General features: G+C 39.6%; 1 protein-coding gene across 1 annotated transcript in view; it reads right to left on the reverse strand.

The window, feature by feature from the left end:
- The window catches only part of LOC124711917 (fatty acid synthase-like), a 436,120-nt gene that overhangs the window by 214,667 nt on the left and 205,065 nt on the right, over window positions 1-16,388 (reverse strand). The window contains exons 18-19 of the mRNA XM_047242172.1: window positions 13,959-14,135; window positions 7,604-7,782 (exon numbers count right to left, since the gene is read on the reverse strand). Of these exons, the coding sequence (XP_047098128.1) occupies window positions 7,604-7,782; window positions 13,959-14,135 (356 nt within the window). The remainder of the gene's footprint in view (window positions 1-7,603; window positions 7,783-13,958; window positions 14,136-16,388) is intronic.

Below are 16,388 nucleotides of genomic sequence, written 5' to 3' on the forward strand. Positions count from 1 at the left end.
CAATTTTTGAAATGAAGCAAATTTATAGTCTGCTCTGCTTCTGAAGTTTGACCATGAAGCAAAGAAAATATAGTTAAAATATAGCGGAATTCTTGATTAAGAGAGTGCCTGTAAGTTCAATTTAGAGAGGCAGACAAAGCACTGAATGGAACTGAAATCAAACAGTGAAGTTAAGGTTTCTTCACTGCACTTTATACTAAGTTTGTAGAAATTGAATAAACAGCTTATAATGTTGTATGAAATATGTTTCTCATTACTTTCATTTCACAGTTTTCAACATTTCAAACTATCCAATATCTGTTTCTTACAAAGGAAATGTGAAACCAGAAATCAGTTGTGAGAAAGCCATGAATCTGGAACAATTATCAGTGAAAATTTATACCAAATGTGAAATCCAGATATTTTGGTCTGACTCCATTACAGTTTACAATGACACCAGCAACCTTCCGGAGAGGTAAAAGATTTATGCAGAAACACTTTTAAAGAAATTGTTGTTGTTGTTGTGGTCTTCAGTCCTGAGACTGGTTTGATGCAGCTCTCCATGCTACTCTATCCTGTGCGAGCTTTTTCATCTCCCCGTACCTACTGCAACCTACATCCTTCTGAATCTGCTTAGTGTATTCATCTCTTGGTCTCCCTCTACGATTTTTACCCTCCACGCTGCCCTCTAATACTAAATTGGTGATCCCTTGATGCCTCAGAACATGTCCTACCAACCGATCCCTTCTTCTGGTCAAGTTGTGCCACAAACTTCTCTTCTCCCCAATCCTATTCAATACTTCCTCATTAGTTATGTGATCTACCCATCTAATCTTCAGCATTCTTCTGTAGCACCACATTTCGAAAGCTTCTATTCTCTTCTTGTCCAAACTATTTATCGTCCATGTTTCACTTCCATACATGGCTACACTCCATACGAATACTTTCAGAAATGACTTCCTGACACTTAAATCAATACTCGATGTTAACAAATTTCTCTTCTTCAGAAACGCTTTCCTTGCCATTGCCAGCCTACATTTTATATCCTCTCTACTTCGACCATCATCAGTTATTTTGCTCCCCAAATAGCAAAACTCCTTTACTACTTTAAGTGCCTCATTTCCTAATCTAATTCCCTCAGCATCACTCGACTTAATTAGACTACATTCCATTATCCTTGTTTTGCTTTTGTTGATGTTCATCTTATATCCTCCTTTCAAGACACTGTCCATTCCATTCAACTGCTCTTCCAAGTCCTTTGCTGTCTCTGACAGAATTACAATGTCATCAGCGAACCTCAAAGTTTTTATTTCTTCTCCATGAATTTTAATACCTACTCCAAATTTTTCTTTCGTTTCCTTTACTGCTTGCTCAATATACAGATTGAACAACATCGGGGAGAGGCTAGAACCCTGTCTTACTCCCTTCCCAACCACTGCTTCCCTTTCATGTCCCTCAACTCTTACAACTGCCATCTGGTTTCTGTACAAATTGTAAATAGCCTTTCGCTCCCTGTATTTTACCCCTGCCACCTTCAGAATTTGAAAGAGAGCATTCCAGTCAACATTGTCAAAAGCTTTCTCTAAGTCTACAAATGCTAGAAACATAGGTTTGCCTTTCCTTAATCTTTCTTCTAAGATAAGTCGTAAGGTCAGTATTGCCTCACGTGTTCCAGTGTTTCTACGGAATCCAAACTGATCTTCCCCGAGGTTGGCTTCCACTAGTTTTTCCTTTCGTCTGTAAAGAATTCGTGTTAGTATTTTGCAGTTGTGACTTATTAAGCTGATAGTTCGGTAATTTTCACATCTGTCAACACCTGCTTTCTTTGGGATTGGAATTATTGTATTCTTCTTGAAGTCTGAGGGTATTTCGCCTGTTTCATACATCTTGCTCACCAGATGGTAGAGTTTTGTCAGCACTGGCTCTCCCACGGCCGTCAGTAGTTCCAATGGAATATTGTCTACTCCGGGGGCCTTGTTTCGACTCAGGTCTTTCAGTGCTCTGTCAAACTCTTCACGCAGTATCATATCTCCCATTTCATCTTCATCTACATCCTCTTCCATTTCAATAATACTGTCCTCAAGTACATCGCCCTTGTATAGACTCTCTATAAACTCCTTCCACCTTTCTGCTTTCCCTTCTTTGCTTAGAACTGGGTTTCCATCTGAGCTCTTGATATTCATACAAGTCGTTCTCTTATCTCCAAAGGTCTCTTTAATTTTCCTGTAGGCGGTATCTATCTTACCCCTAGTGAGATAGGCCTCTACATCCTTACATTTGTCCTCTAGCCATTTTGCACTTCCTGTCGATCTCATTTTTGAGACGTTTGTATTCCTTTTTGCCTGTTTCACTTACTGCATTTTTATATTTTCTCCTTTCATCAATTAAATTCAATATTTCTTCTGTTACCCAAGGATTTCTACTAGCCCTCGTCATTTTACCTACTTGATCCTCTGCTGCCTTCACTACTTCATCCCTCAAAGCTACCCATTCTTCTTCTACTGTATTTATTTCCCCCATTCCTGTCAATTGCTCCCTTATGTTCTCCCTGAATCTCTGTACAACCTCTGGTTCTTTTAGTTTATCCAGGTCCCACCTCCTTAAATTCCCACCTTTTTGCAGTTTCTTCAGTTTTAATCTACAGGTCATAACCAATAGATTGTGGTCAGAGTCCACATCTGCCCCTGGAAACGTCTTACAATTTAAAACCTGGTTCCTAAATCTCTGTCTTACCATTATATAATCTATCTGATACCTTTTAGTATCTCCAGGGTTCTTCCATGTATACAACCTTCTCTCATGATTCTTACACCAAGTATTAGTTATGATTATGTTGTGCTCTGTGCAAAATTCTACCAGGCGGCTTCCTCTTTCATTTCTGTCCCCCAATCCATATTCACCTACTATGTTTCCTTCTCTCCCTTTTCCTACACTCGAATTCCAGTCACCCATGACTATTAAATTTTCGTCTCCCTTCACAATCTGAATAATTTCTTTTATTTCATCATACATTTCTTCAATTTCTTCGTCATCTGCAGAGCTAGTTGGCATATAAACTTGTACTACTGTAGTAGGTGTGGGCTTCATTTCTATCTTGGCCACAATAATGCGTTCACTATGCTGTTTGTAGTAGCTTACCCGCATTCCTATTTTCCTATTCATTATTAAACCTACTCCTGCATTACCCCTATTTGATTTTGTGTTTATAACCCTGTAGTCACCTGACCAGAAATCTTGTTCCTCCTGCCACCGAACTTCACTAATTCCCACTATATCTAACTTCAACCTATCCATTTCCCTTTTTAAATTTTCTAACCTACCTGCCCGATTAAGGGATCTGACATTCCACGCTCCGATCCGTAGAACGCCAGTTTTCTTTCTCCTGATAACGACATCCTCTTGAGTAGTCCCCGCCCGGAGATCCGAATGGGGGACTATTTTACCTCCGGAATATTTTACCCAAGAGGACGCCATCACCATGTAATCATACAGTAAAGCTGCATGCCCTCGGGAAAAATTACGGCTGTAGTTTCCCCTTGCTTTCAGCCGTTCGCAGTACCAGCACAGCAAGGCCGTTTTGGTTATTGTTACAAGGCCAGATCAGTCAATCATCCAGACTGTTGCCCTTGCAACTACTGAAAAGGCTGCTGCCCCTCTTCAGGAACCACACATTTGTCCGGCCTCTCAACAGATACCCCTCCGTTGTGGTTGCACCTACGGTACGGCTATCTGTATCGCTGAGGCACGCAAGCCTCCCCACCAACGGCAAGGTCCATGGTTCATGGGAGGTTAAAGAAATTAAGAAATTAAAAAACGTAACTGTATTACTGAGTGAGCTAATGCAGTGTGGTTAGCACACTAGACTCGCATTCAGGAGTCGATGGTTCAAACCCACGTCCAGCAATACTGATTTAGATTTTCTGTTATGTCCTGAATCACTTCAGGCAAATACCAGGATGGTCCATTTGAAAGGGCACGTCTGACTTCCTTCCCCATCCTTCCCTTATCCAATGGGACCAATGACCTTGCTGTTTGCTCCCCTCCCCCAAATCAACCAACCAACCAATAACTATATTGTTAGTCAATACTACTGGTATTTATAGATACTGTTATACAGTTATAATTCTTCTTAGAATCACAAGATTATGGCACATTTGTTTTGAGAAACTGAGCGCTGTTCAGTAAAATTTTATAAATAGAAAAAAATAAACTGCCTATTGGCTTCTGTCTTGGGTTCTTCGGCCGACGTTCATCTAATGATTTTTCTGACGTTTCGCCAGCACGAGTGGCTGGCATTGTCAAAGCTTCACCCTCCATTGCCGGTGGTGAACTGGAGCTGAGCTCGTGGCTGCAGACTATATGTACCTTGCACGCCAACGTCCGAGGGCTTCTCCGCGGTCATTTCCGGTGCGGTTCTCCTCTTGCTACCTGCGACGGTCGTTCGCTGCAGTACGGGAAGCCAGGATCCATTTACCTTAAGGCTTTCCTCTTTCTTGTTCAAACTGTTCGCGTGTTTTTGTATTTCTACAGCTTCTCTGAACAAGCGCGTGTGATAGTGCTTCTCTACAGCCAGAACTTCAGTGTCGGTGAATTTTATTACGTGGTCGGTCTCATTCAGTGCGTGCTCTGCCATGACCGATTTCTCCACCTGCCCCAACCTGCAATGTTGCTTATGCTCTTTGATCCTGGTGTTAATGGATCGTCCAATCATTCCGACATAAACTTTTCTGCATGTGCATGGTATACGGTATATTCCCGACATTGCAAGTGGGTCTCATTTCTCCTTCGTCGATCTTATGCCTTGTTCGCGCAAAATACAGCCGATTCTGTCCGTCACTCTGGGAATGTATGGCAGAAAGGCCGTACCCGACATTTCTTTTTCTGGTTCCTTACTTCGCCGAGTGTTTGGCTCTGTTAGACTTCTAATATAATTTGTGGAGTACCCATTGTTCCTCAGGACAGTTTCCAGGTGTTGCATTTCTCGTTTGAGGTGTTGCGGCTCACATATTCGTCCTGCTCTTGTTACGAGCGTACTAATCATGCTTCTTTTCTGGCTCAGGCAGTGGTTTGACAGTTTGTGCAGGTATCGGTCCGTGTGTGTCGATTTTCGATACACGCTGTGTCCCAGGTTTTCGCCATCCCTTGTGACCAGCACATCTAGAAATGACAGTTTCTTGTCCTTTTCTACTTCCATGGTAAATGTTATGTTGGCATGTAGGCTGTTCAAGTGTCTTAGGAAGTCACCGAGCTGTTCTTCACCATGGCTCCACACCACGGAAGTATCATCGACGTACCTGTACCACACCTTAGGGTTGCAAGTCGCCGAGTCCAGTGCGTGTGCTTCGAATTGTTCCATGAAGAAGTTGGCCACCATTGGACTGAGAGGACTACCCATGGCGACGCCTTCCACCTGTTCGTAGAAATCGGCATTGCACGTGAAATAGCTCGTGGTGAGACATGCATGGAAGAGCTTTCTGATGTCTTGCGGGAAAATGGAGCCAATGTGCTCCAGAGCGTCACTGAGTGGCACTTTCGTAAATAACGAAACAACATCAAAGCTGACCAGGATGTCATTTGGTGCAAGTTTCAGTTTCTTCAGCTTCTCAATTAAATGTCCTGAGTCCTTAATGTATGTGTCGGTCTTCCCCTTGTGTGGCAGGAGCAGAGAGGCCAAGTGTTTTGCCAGTTTATATGTCGGTGATCCAGGAGCACTAACGATCGGTCTCAGTGGAATGTTGTTCTTATGGATCTTGGGTAATCCATACAGCCGAGGTGGTAGGGCTTCTGTGTTGCGCATGTTTCTCTGTATGTCCACTGGCAGAGAAGACGCCTTGATCTGCCGGCGGACATACAGAGAAACCTGCGCAACACAGAAGCCCTACCACCTCGGCTGTATGGATTACCCAAGATCCATAAGAATAACGTTCCACTGAGACCGATCGTTAGTGCTCCTGGATCACCGACATATAAACTGGCAAAACACTTGGCCTCTCTGCTCCAGCCACACAAGGGGAAGACCGACACATACATTAAGGACTCAGGATATTTCATTGAGAAGCTGAAGAAACTGAAACTTGCACCAAACGACATCCTGGACAGCTTTGATGTTGTTTCGTTATTTACGAAAGTGCCACTCAGTGAATCTCTGGATCACATTGGTTCCATTTTCCCGCAAGACATCAGAAAGCTCTTCCATGCATGTCTCACCACGAGCTATTTCACGTGGAATGGCGATTTCTACGAACAGCTGGAAGGCGTCGCCATGGGTAGTCCTCTCAGTCCAATGGTGGCCAACTTCTTCATGGAACAATTCGAAGCACACACACTGGACTCGGCGACTTGTAAACCTAAGGTGTGGTACAGGTACGTCGATGATATTTCCGTGGTGTGGAGCCATGGTGAAGAACAGCTCGGTGACTTCCTAAGACACTTGAACGGCCTACATGCCAACATAACATTTACCATGGAAGTAGAAAAGGACAAGAAACTGCCATTTCTAGATGTGCTGGTCACAAGGGGCGGCGAAAACCTAGGACACAGCGCGTATTGAAAACCGACACACACGGACCGATACCTGCACAAACTGTCAAACCACCACCCAAGCCAGAAAAGAGGCATGATTAGTACGCTCGTAACGAGAGCAGGACGAATATGTGAGCTGCAACACAACAAACGAGAAATGCAACACCTGGAAACCGTCCTGAGGAGCAATGGGTACTCCACAAATTATATTAGAAGTTTAACAGAGCCAAACACTCGGCGAAGTAAGGAACCAGAAAAAAAAATGTCGGGTACGGCCTTTCTGCCATACATTCCCAGAGTGACGTACAGAATCGGCTGTATATTGCGCAAACATGGCGTAAAGACGATTTTCAAACCGACAAGGAAGATCAAAGAGAGTCTTAGATCGGCGAAGGAGAAAAGAGACCCACTTGCAATGTTGGGAATATACCGTATACCATGCACATGCAAAAAAGTTTATGTCAGAATGACTGGACGATCCATTAACACCAGGATCAAAGAGCATAAGCAACATTGCAGGTTGGGGCAGGTGGAGAAATCGGCCGTGGCAGAGCACGCACTGAATGAAACCGACCACGTAATAAAATTCGCTGACACTCAAGTTCTGGCTGTAGAGAAGCACTATCACATGCGCTTGTTCAGAGAAGCTGTAGAAATACAAAAACACGCAAACAGTTTGAACAAGAAAGAGGAAAGCCTTAAGGTCAACGGATCCTGGCTTCTCGTACTGCAGCGAACAACCGTTGCAGGTAGCAAGAGGAGAACCACACCGGAAATGACCGTGGAAAAGCCCTCAGACGTTGGCGCGCCAGGTACATATAGTCTGTGGCCGCGAGCTCGGCTCCAGTTCACCACCGGCAATGGAGGGTGAAGCTTTGACAATGCCAGCCACTCGTGCTGGCAAAACGTCAGAAAAATCATTAGATGAACGTCGGCCGAAGAACCCGAGACAGAAGCCAATAGGCAGTTTGTCAACAAGTGGCCAGGAAAGCCTTAACAATTTTGTAAAAAAATAAAAGTCTGTTAAGTTCATATCATCACATATCTTTCCCCAAAATTTCTTTCAACTGAAATGAAGTCACACAGAATATTAAATACATACCCGCAGAAGTTCTTTGAGACTCAGGTTGCTCTGCCCTTGGTAAGGAACAAATCCATAATTTTCAAGTACAGGTTCTGTTGTTATACGACGCTTTGGGACTGGACTGGCAAACAGACCAAATATTTCTAAGCCACCTGATCTTACTAACCTTAGCTCTCTCCAGCAGTAAATAGGTAAAACTGAAATATTAATAAGAAAATCTTTGTGAACACATTGTTAAAATAGAGTGTTCATGTTCTTTTTATTATTTTTCATTTACATAATATCTCCTACTCTCATGACAAAAATGTAAGTAAATGTAAATTGCTATTTTAACTGCACCCTGGCATGTAAACAATTTATTTACAGTTTCATTTATTTATCTTCAAGTACACATCATACTACAGAAGAAGGTCTTATAAAGGAAGAAGTGAACTGCAAGATGAAGATGTTGGCCATGTTCTGTTAAGAGGAATCAATGCCCTCTTCAAATAAACAGCTTTTGTATTACACACTGTACTCAAGGTAAGCCTAAAGTACTTGTACAAGAACAGTGTTGTCTACCATTCCAGTAATTGTTGTGAATGATATCCTCATAACAAAAATAAGTGGGCCCAATGTATGTCTAAAGTGAATAGAAGGAGGTTACCAGTATACAGACCTTCACCTTGCATGTGAAAAGCTGCTCTTTTTCCCTAAATGATTTCAAACTCTTCTTTTGGAAGCCTGTCATAGAGTATTTCACATATTTTTGAACAGTAATTACATGTCTGATCAATACTTTAAGACTGTTAGACTGCCCTGTATTCATTTAATAAACACAGCTGCTTTCTTTTAAACAAGTTGATGTGATCAAACATATCATATGTCATATGTTATTAAATACACTTGATGGTGGTGTAAGATTTCCCAACTTGTTAGATAAAGGCCCACCTGAGTTTCATGATTTCTTACATTTTTCGGTTGCAGAATAATTAACAATTATTATTGTATCACCAACATAAAAAGGCATTTTTTATTCATGTATAACAGTTTAGGACAAGAGCATAAAAATGAAGTGGCCATATTATGGAACCTTGCTGAATATTTAATGTTACAGTATTCCACTCAGATGCTAGCTCGTTTCCTGTAATACAATTCTAAGAAACAGTCTTCCTAGTATTCTGCTCCTAATTTCATATTTTTGTAAGCTACTTAGGAATATGCAAGCTGTATATATGAACGGGAGGGGGGCTGGATTTTTCTAGGTGAAAATAAACTTTTCCTGGGTGAAAATCACTTGAGAAGTGATAACGTACTTTTCCAACAGAGGTCAAAATGTACCAATCCTTTGGATGGTAAAGGTTTTATAAACCATTGTACAACTACCCGGCACTTTAGGAAATGACATCCAGCAAAAAAAAACAACATAATCTAGAAAGATATTTGATGTGTGGCAACATGTACACTACATATTTTCGTATTACGGAAGTATAAATACAAATTCCACCAAATACAGCATGGTAGCTTCTGAAGCACTGAAATCGAGACTGTGATGCACTTTTGTCAGTCAATTGTTGCTCATGTTAGTTGATCTCACAAGACAATGACTGCAGATATTCAGAGGATAGGACGCTTAATGCAGACAGCCAATAGCACCATGACTGTTTAGTAGAACTATGCAATACTTTGTAATAAGAAACTGTTTTTGGTGAGCACAATGTCACAACTGTTTACATTTCTAACAGGTCATGAGAAAATCTTGTGTACAGTTGTTTGAGAAGTGTTACTTTCAAGGTAAATTTCCTTTTACCAAGATTATTTATGTTACATTGAGAATATGCAATGAATTTCTTAAACCATAGAGCATTTTAATCTCATTCAAAACTTAACACTTCGTGGATCAGCCATGTAGAAAAATTTTTGGCCCAGAAGACCAGGCATAAATGCCATTATTTAAAATTTGAGTTTGATATGCTTAAATGGGTAACACATGCTAAAACAATATAAGTGTTATATGTGGAAGCTTAGGTTTTCTTGCAGATACGCTGTATGTATATTAATTTAAAACATTAACTGTTCATACTTGTTGGTGTCTCAGGGCATACACACCCTGAATATACCAACATCTGCACAGTCAGAAGCTATTAAGTCACAAAAAGTACTCAAAGGCCATAATGTTGTTTTCAATCTATTTTAGTATATCATTGAAGAAGGGATATATTGACTGGTCAAGTGAATGCCATTAATAAAACCAAACTGTGATTCTGTCAATACATTGTGCTCACAGACACAAGCAACTACTCTACTGCAAATTGACTTCATTGAAAAAAAATCATTAAAGAAGTTTTTACTACTTTCTTGCACAGAAACCTGACTGCTGAATAATTAAGTCTGCCTGGGAAAACCCTTATGAAAAATATGCAACAAAAGTATCAGTATATGGTGAACAAATATTCACTATCATACTGGGTATGTTATCATAAGCATGTAGATCCTTACTCTGCAGGGACTTCATAATATTATTAGTCCCCCGTAGATTCATCTCCTGTTGTTCCCTTATGAAATTGGTCTACAGAATTCACATAACTGGTGTTTGTGCACAAAGTTTTGATTCAATTTACCAACAACAGGGAAGAAATCGTGATTGAAAAATGCATTACTCTGTGATGTCAGTCTCCTATTTCTTCTCCCATTTCAGTCACCTTGTGACTAAAAATTTCTGTGACTTCTCTAACAGTGTTGGTAAGAGATCTGGCAGCCTTGCTGGCCAAGGTAATGTTTGGAAAGCATGAAGACAAGCAGTACAAACTCTCACCATATGCGGGCAGGTCATTTTCTTGCTGAAGTGTAAGTCCTGGATGGATTTGCATGAAGGGCAACAAAACAAAGCATAGAATATTGTCAATGTACTGCTGTGCTGCAATGGTGATGCAGATGACAACCACAGGGGTCCTGCTTTGAAAAGAAATGATACTCCATACCATCATCCTGGTTGTCTGGCCATATGGTAAGTGACAGTCAGCTGTCTGCTGTCCAGGGCATCTCCAGATACGTCTTTGCTGGTCATCAGGGCTTGAAGTGGAACTCATCACTGAAGACAATTCCACTATAGTCAATGAGATACCAGGTCAAAGACATGTCAGGAGAAGCCCTGGACAGCCACAGATTACAACCTGACTGTCGCTCGCCATACACCCTGACAACCATAAGTGATAGTCTGGGATACTATTTCTTTTCATTGCCGGGCCCCTTTACTTATCACTTGCAGCACCCTTACAGCACAGCAGTATGCCAGTGACATTCTACACCCCATTTTATTGACCTTCAGAAGCCATGAACTAGCTACTAGCTCGTGAAAAGAAAAACATACAGAGATCATAGCAAGATAATGCCTGCCTGCACACAACACGAATTTCTATTGCTTGTCTTCATGCTTATCAAGCCTACCTTGACCACCAAGACTGCCAGATCTCTCCTTAATTGAGAACATTTCGAGCATTATGGGCACAGTCATCCAACCAGCTTGAGATTTTGATGATCTAATGCACCACTTAGACAGAATTTAGCATGATTTCCCTCAGAAGGACATCCAACAATTCTATCAATCAACACCAAACTCAAGAGCAGCTTGCATGAAGCCCAGATGTGGATCAATGTGTTACTGACTTGTTCAATTTGTGAAGCTCTTTTTCTTGACAAGTCATCCAGTTTTTCTGAAATTGTAATCATTTTTTTGTCTGTACATGTACACTACATCTACCAATTTCCATCCCATTCAGGTACTTCCTTCATGACATATCTTTTTTAGAGTGTATAATAGAATCATATAGATAAAAAAATGAGGAGAAAACACACATAAAAGTTAAGGAAATGTGCATGCTTTCAGAGCCAGTGGCTTCACCTTCTGGCAAAATGGCTGAGTGGGAAGAAAGAGAGATGAGGGAAAAGGCTGACAAGGTTTAGGAAATAGATTTATGGAAAAGTCACCCATAACCACCCAACAGGGGAGACTTACCATGGGGTTCTGGGCAACTTTTCTGCAACTCTATTCTGAAACTTGCCAGCCTTTTCTTTTATTCCTTTTCTTCCCCTTCAACTATTCTGCCAGAGGAAGGAGTTACTAGCTCCAAAAGTTTGTACATTTCTTTAGCTTTTATATGTTTTTTCTCTTGCCACCACTTGATGAATAGGTTTTTTACCTACCCAGTTACATTACTAAGTTCCTAGATAGTTTTATATCAGGGTTTTTCTTTTATAGAGCAGTCAGGATAGTTTCAAGATCCTCTAAATGTTCCTAAAGTTAAAAATAGTGAATTTTGTATGTGACTACTACTTATAGGAGTGTCAAGTGGTGGTACCAACTAGTTGAACTGTAAGCAAGCCTAAATCTCTGTAGCAATGGCTCCCAGTAGCTGCTGTGTATGAAACAGCTAGAGTGTAGAAAAATGCGATAATTTACAGGCTAAGACTGGTGAAGGGAGAAACATCCAGTGATCACAGCACTTCAAGAGATCCCATTTTCAGTACATGAATACTGTGTCAACACGGCAACATGGGAAACAGACACAGTTGATATGATGATGCAACAGGGTATGTGAATGGATAGAGTGCTCATCGGAATTTTTGTAAAGGCTTGTGGTCAGCTGCCAAACTCCTTATCTCTTGCAGTTCACATGAGTCTCCATCTCAAAGGCCCTTGGAGGTGTGGGATGAGAAGTGGATCTGCACTTCTACAAATACACTTGTACACTTATGAAAGATATTCATGCACTGATGAGAACTTAGTGGTTTTAGTGAAAATGTAGTTTAAACCTATGAAAATGGAGTGTTCATGGGGGAAGCTGGGATTTCGTGGGCATGGATGCTAGTTAATTCTCTGCACATGGACACATGGGTGGTCAGAAAGAGTGGTAACTTTTCTATTGGCCATTGGTCATTTTTCACTTGTTCATGATGTGAAGCCAATAAGACAAAAAGTAGCTAAAACTTGTAAAATATGCTCTCCACCTTGTGCTGTACAGTACTGCATAGTATATAAGCATCTTATGGATATATATATATATCCATCTTCATTATATTTTCAAATATTGAGTATTTTCATTGATATAGTAAACGTTAAAACTTGAAAATGACAGTTTACTGGAGACAATAGAGAAAATCTAATGAATTGCTGTACAATTCATCATAGGCTTCATCAGTCAGGGACACAGTGTCAAAGAAAATTTCAACAAACCCTAATGGGAGATGCCACATGGTAGACGCCATCCATTCCAACTTGACTCAAGAAACATACAACTTTTTCCAGTAAACATCTTTCTCAGTGACATGGGAAAGTAGAGGAGTTTGGGCTAACGAAGACAGGTACCACCAAATCTCTTCCCCATGTCCCATTTGTGCATGGAACAGGAAGAAAATTATTCTGGTGCACTACATTCCCTCCCACTTTAAATCATATGGTCCCTTGCAGAGCACACACAAGGAGATGCAGTGTACCTATACAACTGTCATGGTACCCAAAAATATGTATAGTCTGACACTGAAGACTATTTTTTCCATTGTATTATCCATAGTAACCAGCAAGTGCATTTTGAACAGTACAGCCATGATTAATTATATAATATTTTCTACTTGTAGCCAACACACAATGATGACTGAAAAGCTATTCGCTAACATACTGTAGATATTCGACAAGCCGACACTAGAGTTCAAAATATAGACATGGTTATATCTAATTGAAAATGGAATAGGAAGTGATAAAATTATACTGGTATGTTATGTAGCCTTTGCCACACACAGCAATATGGCTTCAGGAGCAGTGATGTAGATATAAATTGATCTTTATTGGTTCAGTTACACAATCATGCACCAATATCCAGGAACCAAATATGGATGTTGGTTTTATAGGATACTCTACAGGAACTCTGAGCACCCTATGCTCGTTTGTGAAACACACAAGCAATGATTCACTGATTAGATAAATACTAGTTTTACAAATGAAATCAGTCAACAGTGTGAATTTGAAATTTTTGCAGACTGTCTACACGATATTCAACACATCCCTCAGTTGTATCCCTTTTGTTTCACAGGCTTAGAATGAGGATAAATCTTAGAATGTATATGAGTGTACATATTTAATATAGAAGTTAGAGGACTGAATAATGATGGAAATTAAATTTTATAGTTTCAGTTTTCACATAGTTAACACATAACAGTAGACACCATTTAATTTTTCTCAATATGTGCAAAATTCTGAGATACAAGAGTTGTGACTGGGTAGACACTGTAGGACTAGAAAATCATAAATAATTGAATGCTGCGTTCATGCAAACATGGAGTTTCTATACAGTTCACAAGAGCTGCAAATTATATAAATGGAGAAACTAGCAATAGATACCTCCATCCTCATCACAATTGGCAGCAAGTTCTGTATGCTTCGTGAAGTCAGCCACAATTCTCTTTATTTGTACTGGGACATACAGGTTGCGAGTGTCCTGCTGGAAGATGTTTATTTGCAGCATGTTGTCCATATATGCAACCCAGTTCTTCTCCCATGCAATGCGACCAACAGAAGCTTTACATATAAAACATATTCTCTTATTTTCTATTCATGTAAGGAAGAACAGAGTGTTACACAAAACATTATTTTGTTTTGTTATACATAACATGAGAACAAAGTTGCTAACTGCAGCATTTTAAATTATTAAATGTGAATGGACGATCACTTGTGATTATAGAGCTATTAAGAATATTTGTAAATCAAAAAACACACTTTATGATTATGAATGTATGTATTGAACTGTCAGTTAGTCTCTTGCTTAATAATTTTTTCTGCAGATTGTATCCAGAAATATTCTTTAAACAATGAAAAATAATGACCAGTGTCAAAGGCAATCTGCTTTTTAGACATACAAGAAGAAATTTTATTGATATGGTGATAACATTAAAACTATCAAAATAAGATGAAGATATAAAAGGTATAGAAAGTCACAAGATTAAGTACATCATGAAATATATACCTGCATGAACATTCTACAGTTCTGCATTTAAATAGTGGAAGAGAGGACAGGTTCTGTGTTTTTCATAATGCATCATTGTACGTTGATGATAACTTTCATCATTAAATATAAAAGTGTATATTTTCCTGTTTGAGATATAACAGATGATGCTGCAGAATTGAAAGAATAAAGTGTGAAGTGCTTTGCTGATCAGACTGTGATTACAAATATCATAATGAAACTGGTAAAGGAACAGCAATCCTACACCACACTCCCTGTGATTCCTTTGCCTTGTATTCATCTTTGGTGATGAAAACTCTTTCACTTGTTCTTACTCTTTGGGTGTGCTTATATGGGAGACATTGGATTCACCATAGCGAAACATCTCCACGATATGACCCTGACATACAACACCCAGATTCGATAATAATTTTAGAAAGTCTATCAACTTTTGTGGACATATGGAGACTGAGCTTGGGTGCCTCCCATGGCATGATGCTCACATCTGCTATATTTGCTGCCGAACTTAATGATTCTTAGCAATAATGTGAGTGGTTGCTGCTTTCAGTATCATATTACTTCCAAGCATTAAACTAATGTGTAGCTAACCAGATTATCTTTGTTTCAGAAATGTTTCTGCAAATGCACAATCATGGTTTGTGCCTTGTTAATATTAACAGATTGAAAAATATTTGTAGGTTGTGCGGCAGTGGATAAGTCATGTCTTCCTTCATCTTATTCAATTTGACCTGTTTATCGACTTCATATTAACTGATCTGTTTATTCATTTGGGAACCATATACCTAAAGTAATGTTGTCTAGTTACATATACAAAATATATGTGCTCTGCACACCAGAAACTGAACAAGATTTTAAATATGGAGTATTTTTGTGACTGTGGTAGCCATTCTTACACACAAATTAGAGCAGCAATTGATATTTTCAATAGGTACATTCACTGAAATTTTGGAAACTATGTTGCCATCTCTTTCTTTGAAAGTGAGAACCTTCACTTCATACTCGTTATACACATAATTATATATATATTGATTATTACAGAGCATACTTTTTAAAATTAATAAAAATGTAATAGAACCTTTTAGAAAAGAGAAGGTACAAAAAATAAAATAAAATAAAAATAAATAATTATTAGAAGTAGTAGGACAAGAACAAGCACATCAGCTATACTTCTTGCCATAACATGTCATCTTAAACATTATGCCACTGTGGACACTTGCAGTTTGTGATTCTGTCTCCCACCTTGAAGACTCCTACTGCTATTATGTTTTTATCTTATATTTAACTATAACAAATCATACCAATAATAATGCATATTTGAGAGATTCTCAATATCTGAAGTATAATATATTCATAAGAGATTGCAGTTTAAAACCCAGCTAATATGAGATTCAACTAAAAAGGAATAATCAAATATGGCTTCTCCCACTTCTCTTAAGGGAAATTCCCCATTGCACCCCTCTCAGAATTAGTGGTCAAATGGACCAGTGGATAGCCTGTCAAAAACTGAACACAGATCATGCATGAAAACAAGAAGAAAGTGTACTGAACTCTAAAGAAAGAAGCGAATAAGAAACAGTGAATGGTCCGAGCTCAAGATATGCAACATTGACAAATTGCAAGAAGCACATTATCATGGTTGTGTTGTCACAGTGTTGGACTGTAAAGCAGGCAATCCATGTTCAAATTTACTATGTGATTCCCCTCACATGCATGACTGCAGTCTCAGGCAACTGAAACCACACTGTGAGCAGCAGCACCAGTGCATGATGGAAGTGGCAACTGGGGACAGGAGGGGGGTGGTAAGGAGA

The sequence above is a fragment of the Schistocerca piceifrons genome, chromosome 8, assembly GCF_021461385.2.
Source record: "Schistocerca piceifrons isolate TAMUIC-IGC-003096 chromosome 8, iqSchPice1.1, whole genome shotgun sequence".
Lineage (NCBI taxonomy): Eukaryota > Metazoa > Arthropoda > Insecta > Orthoptera > Acrididae > Schistocerca > Schistocerca piceifrons.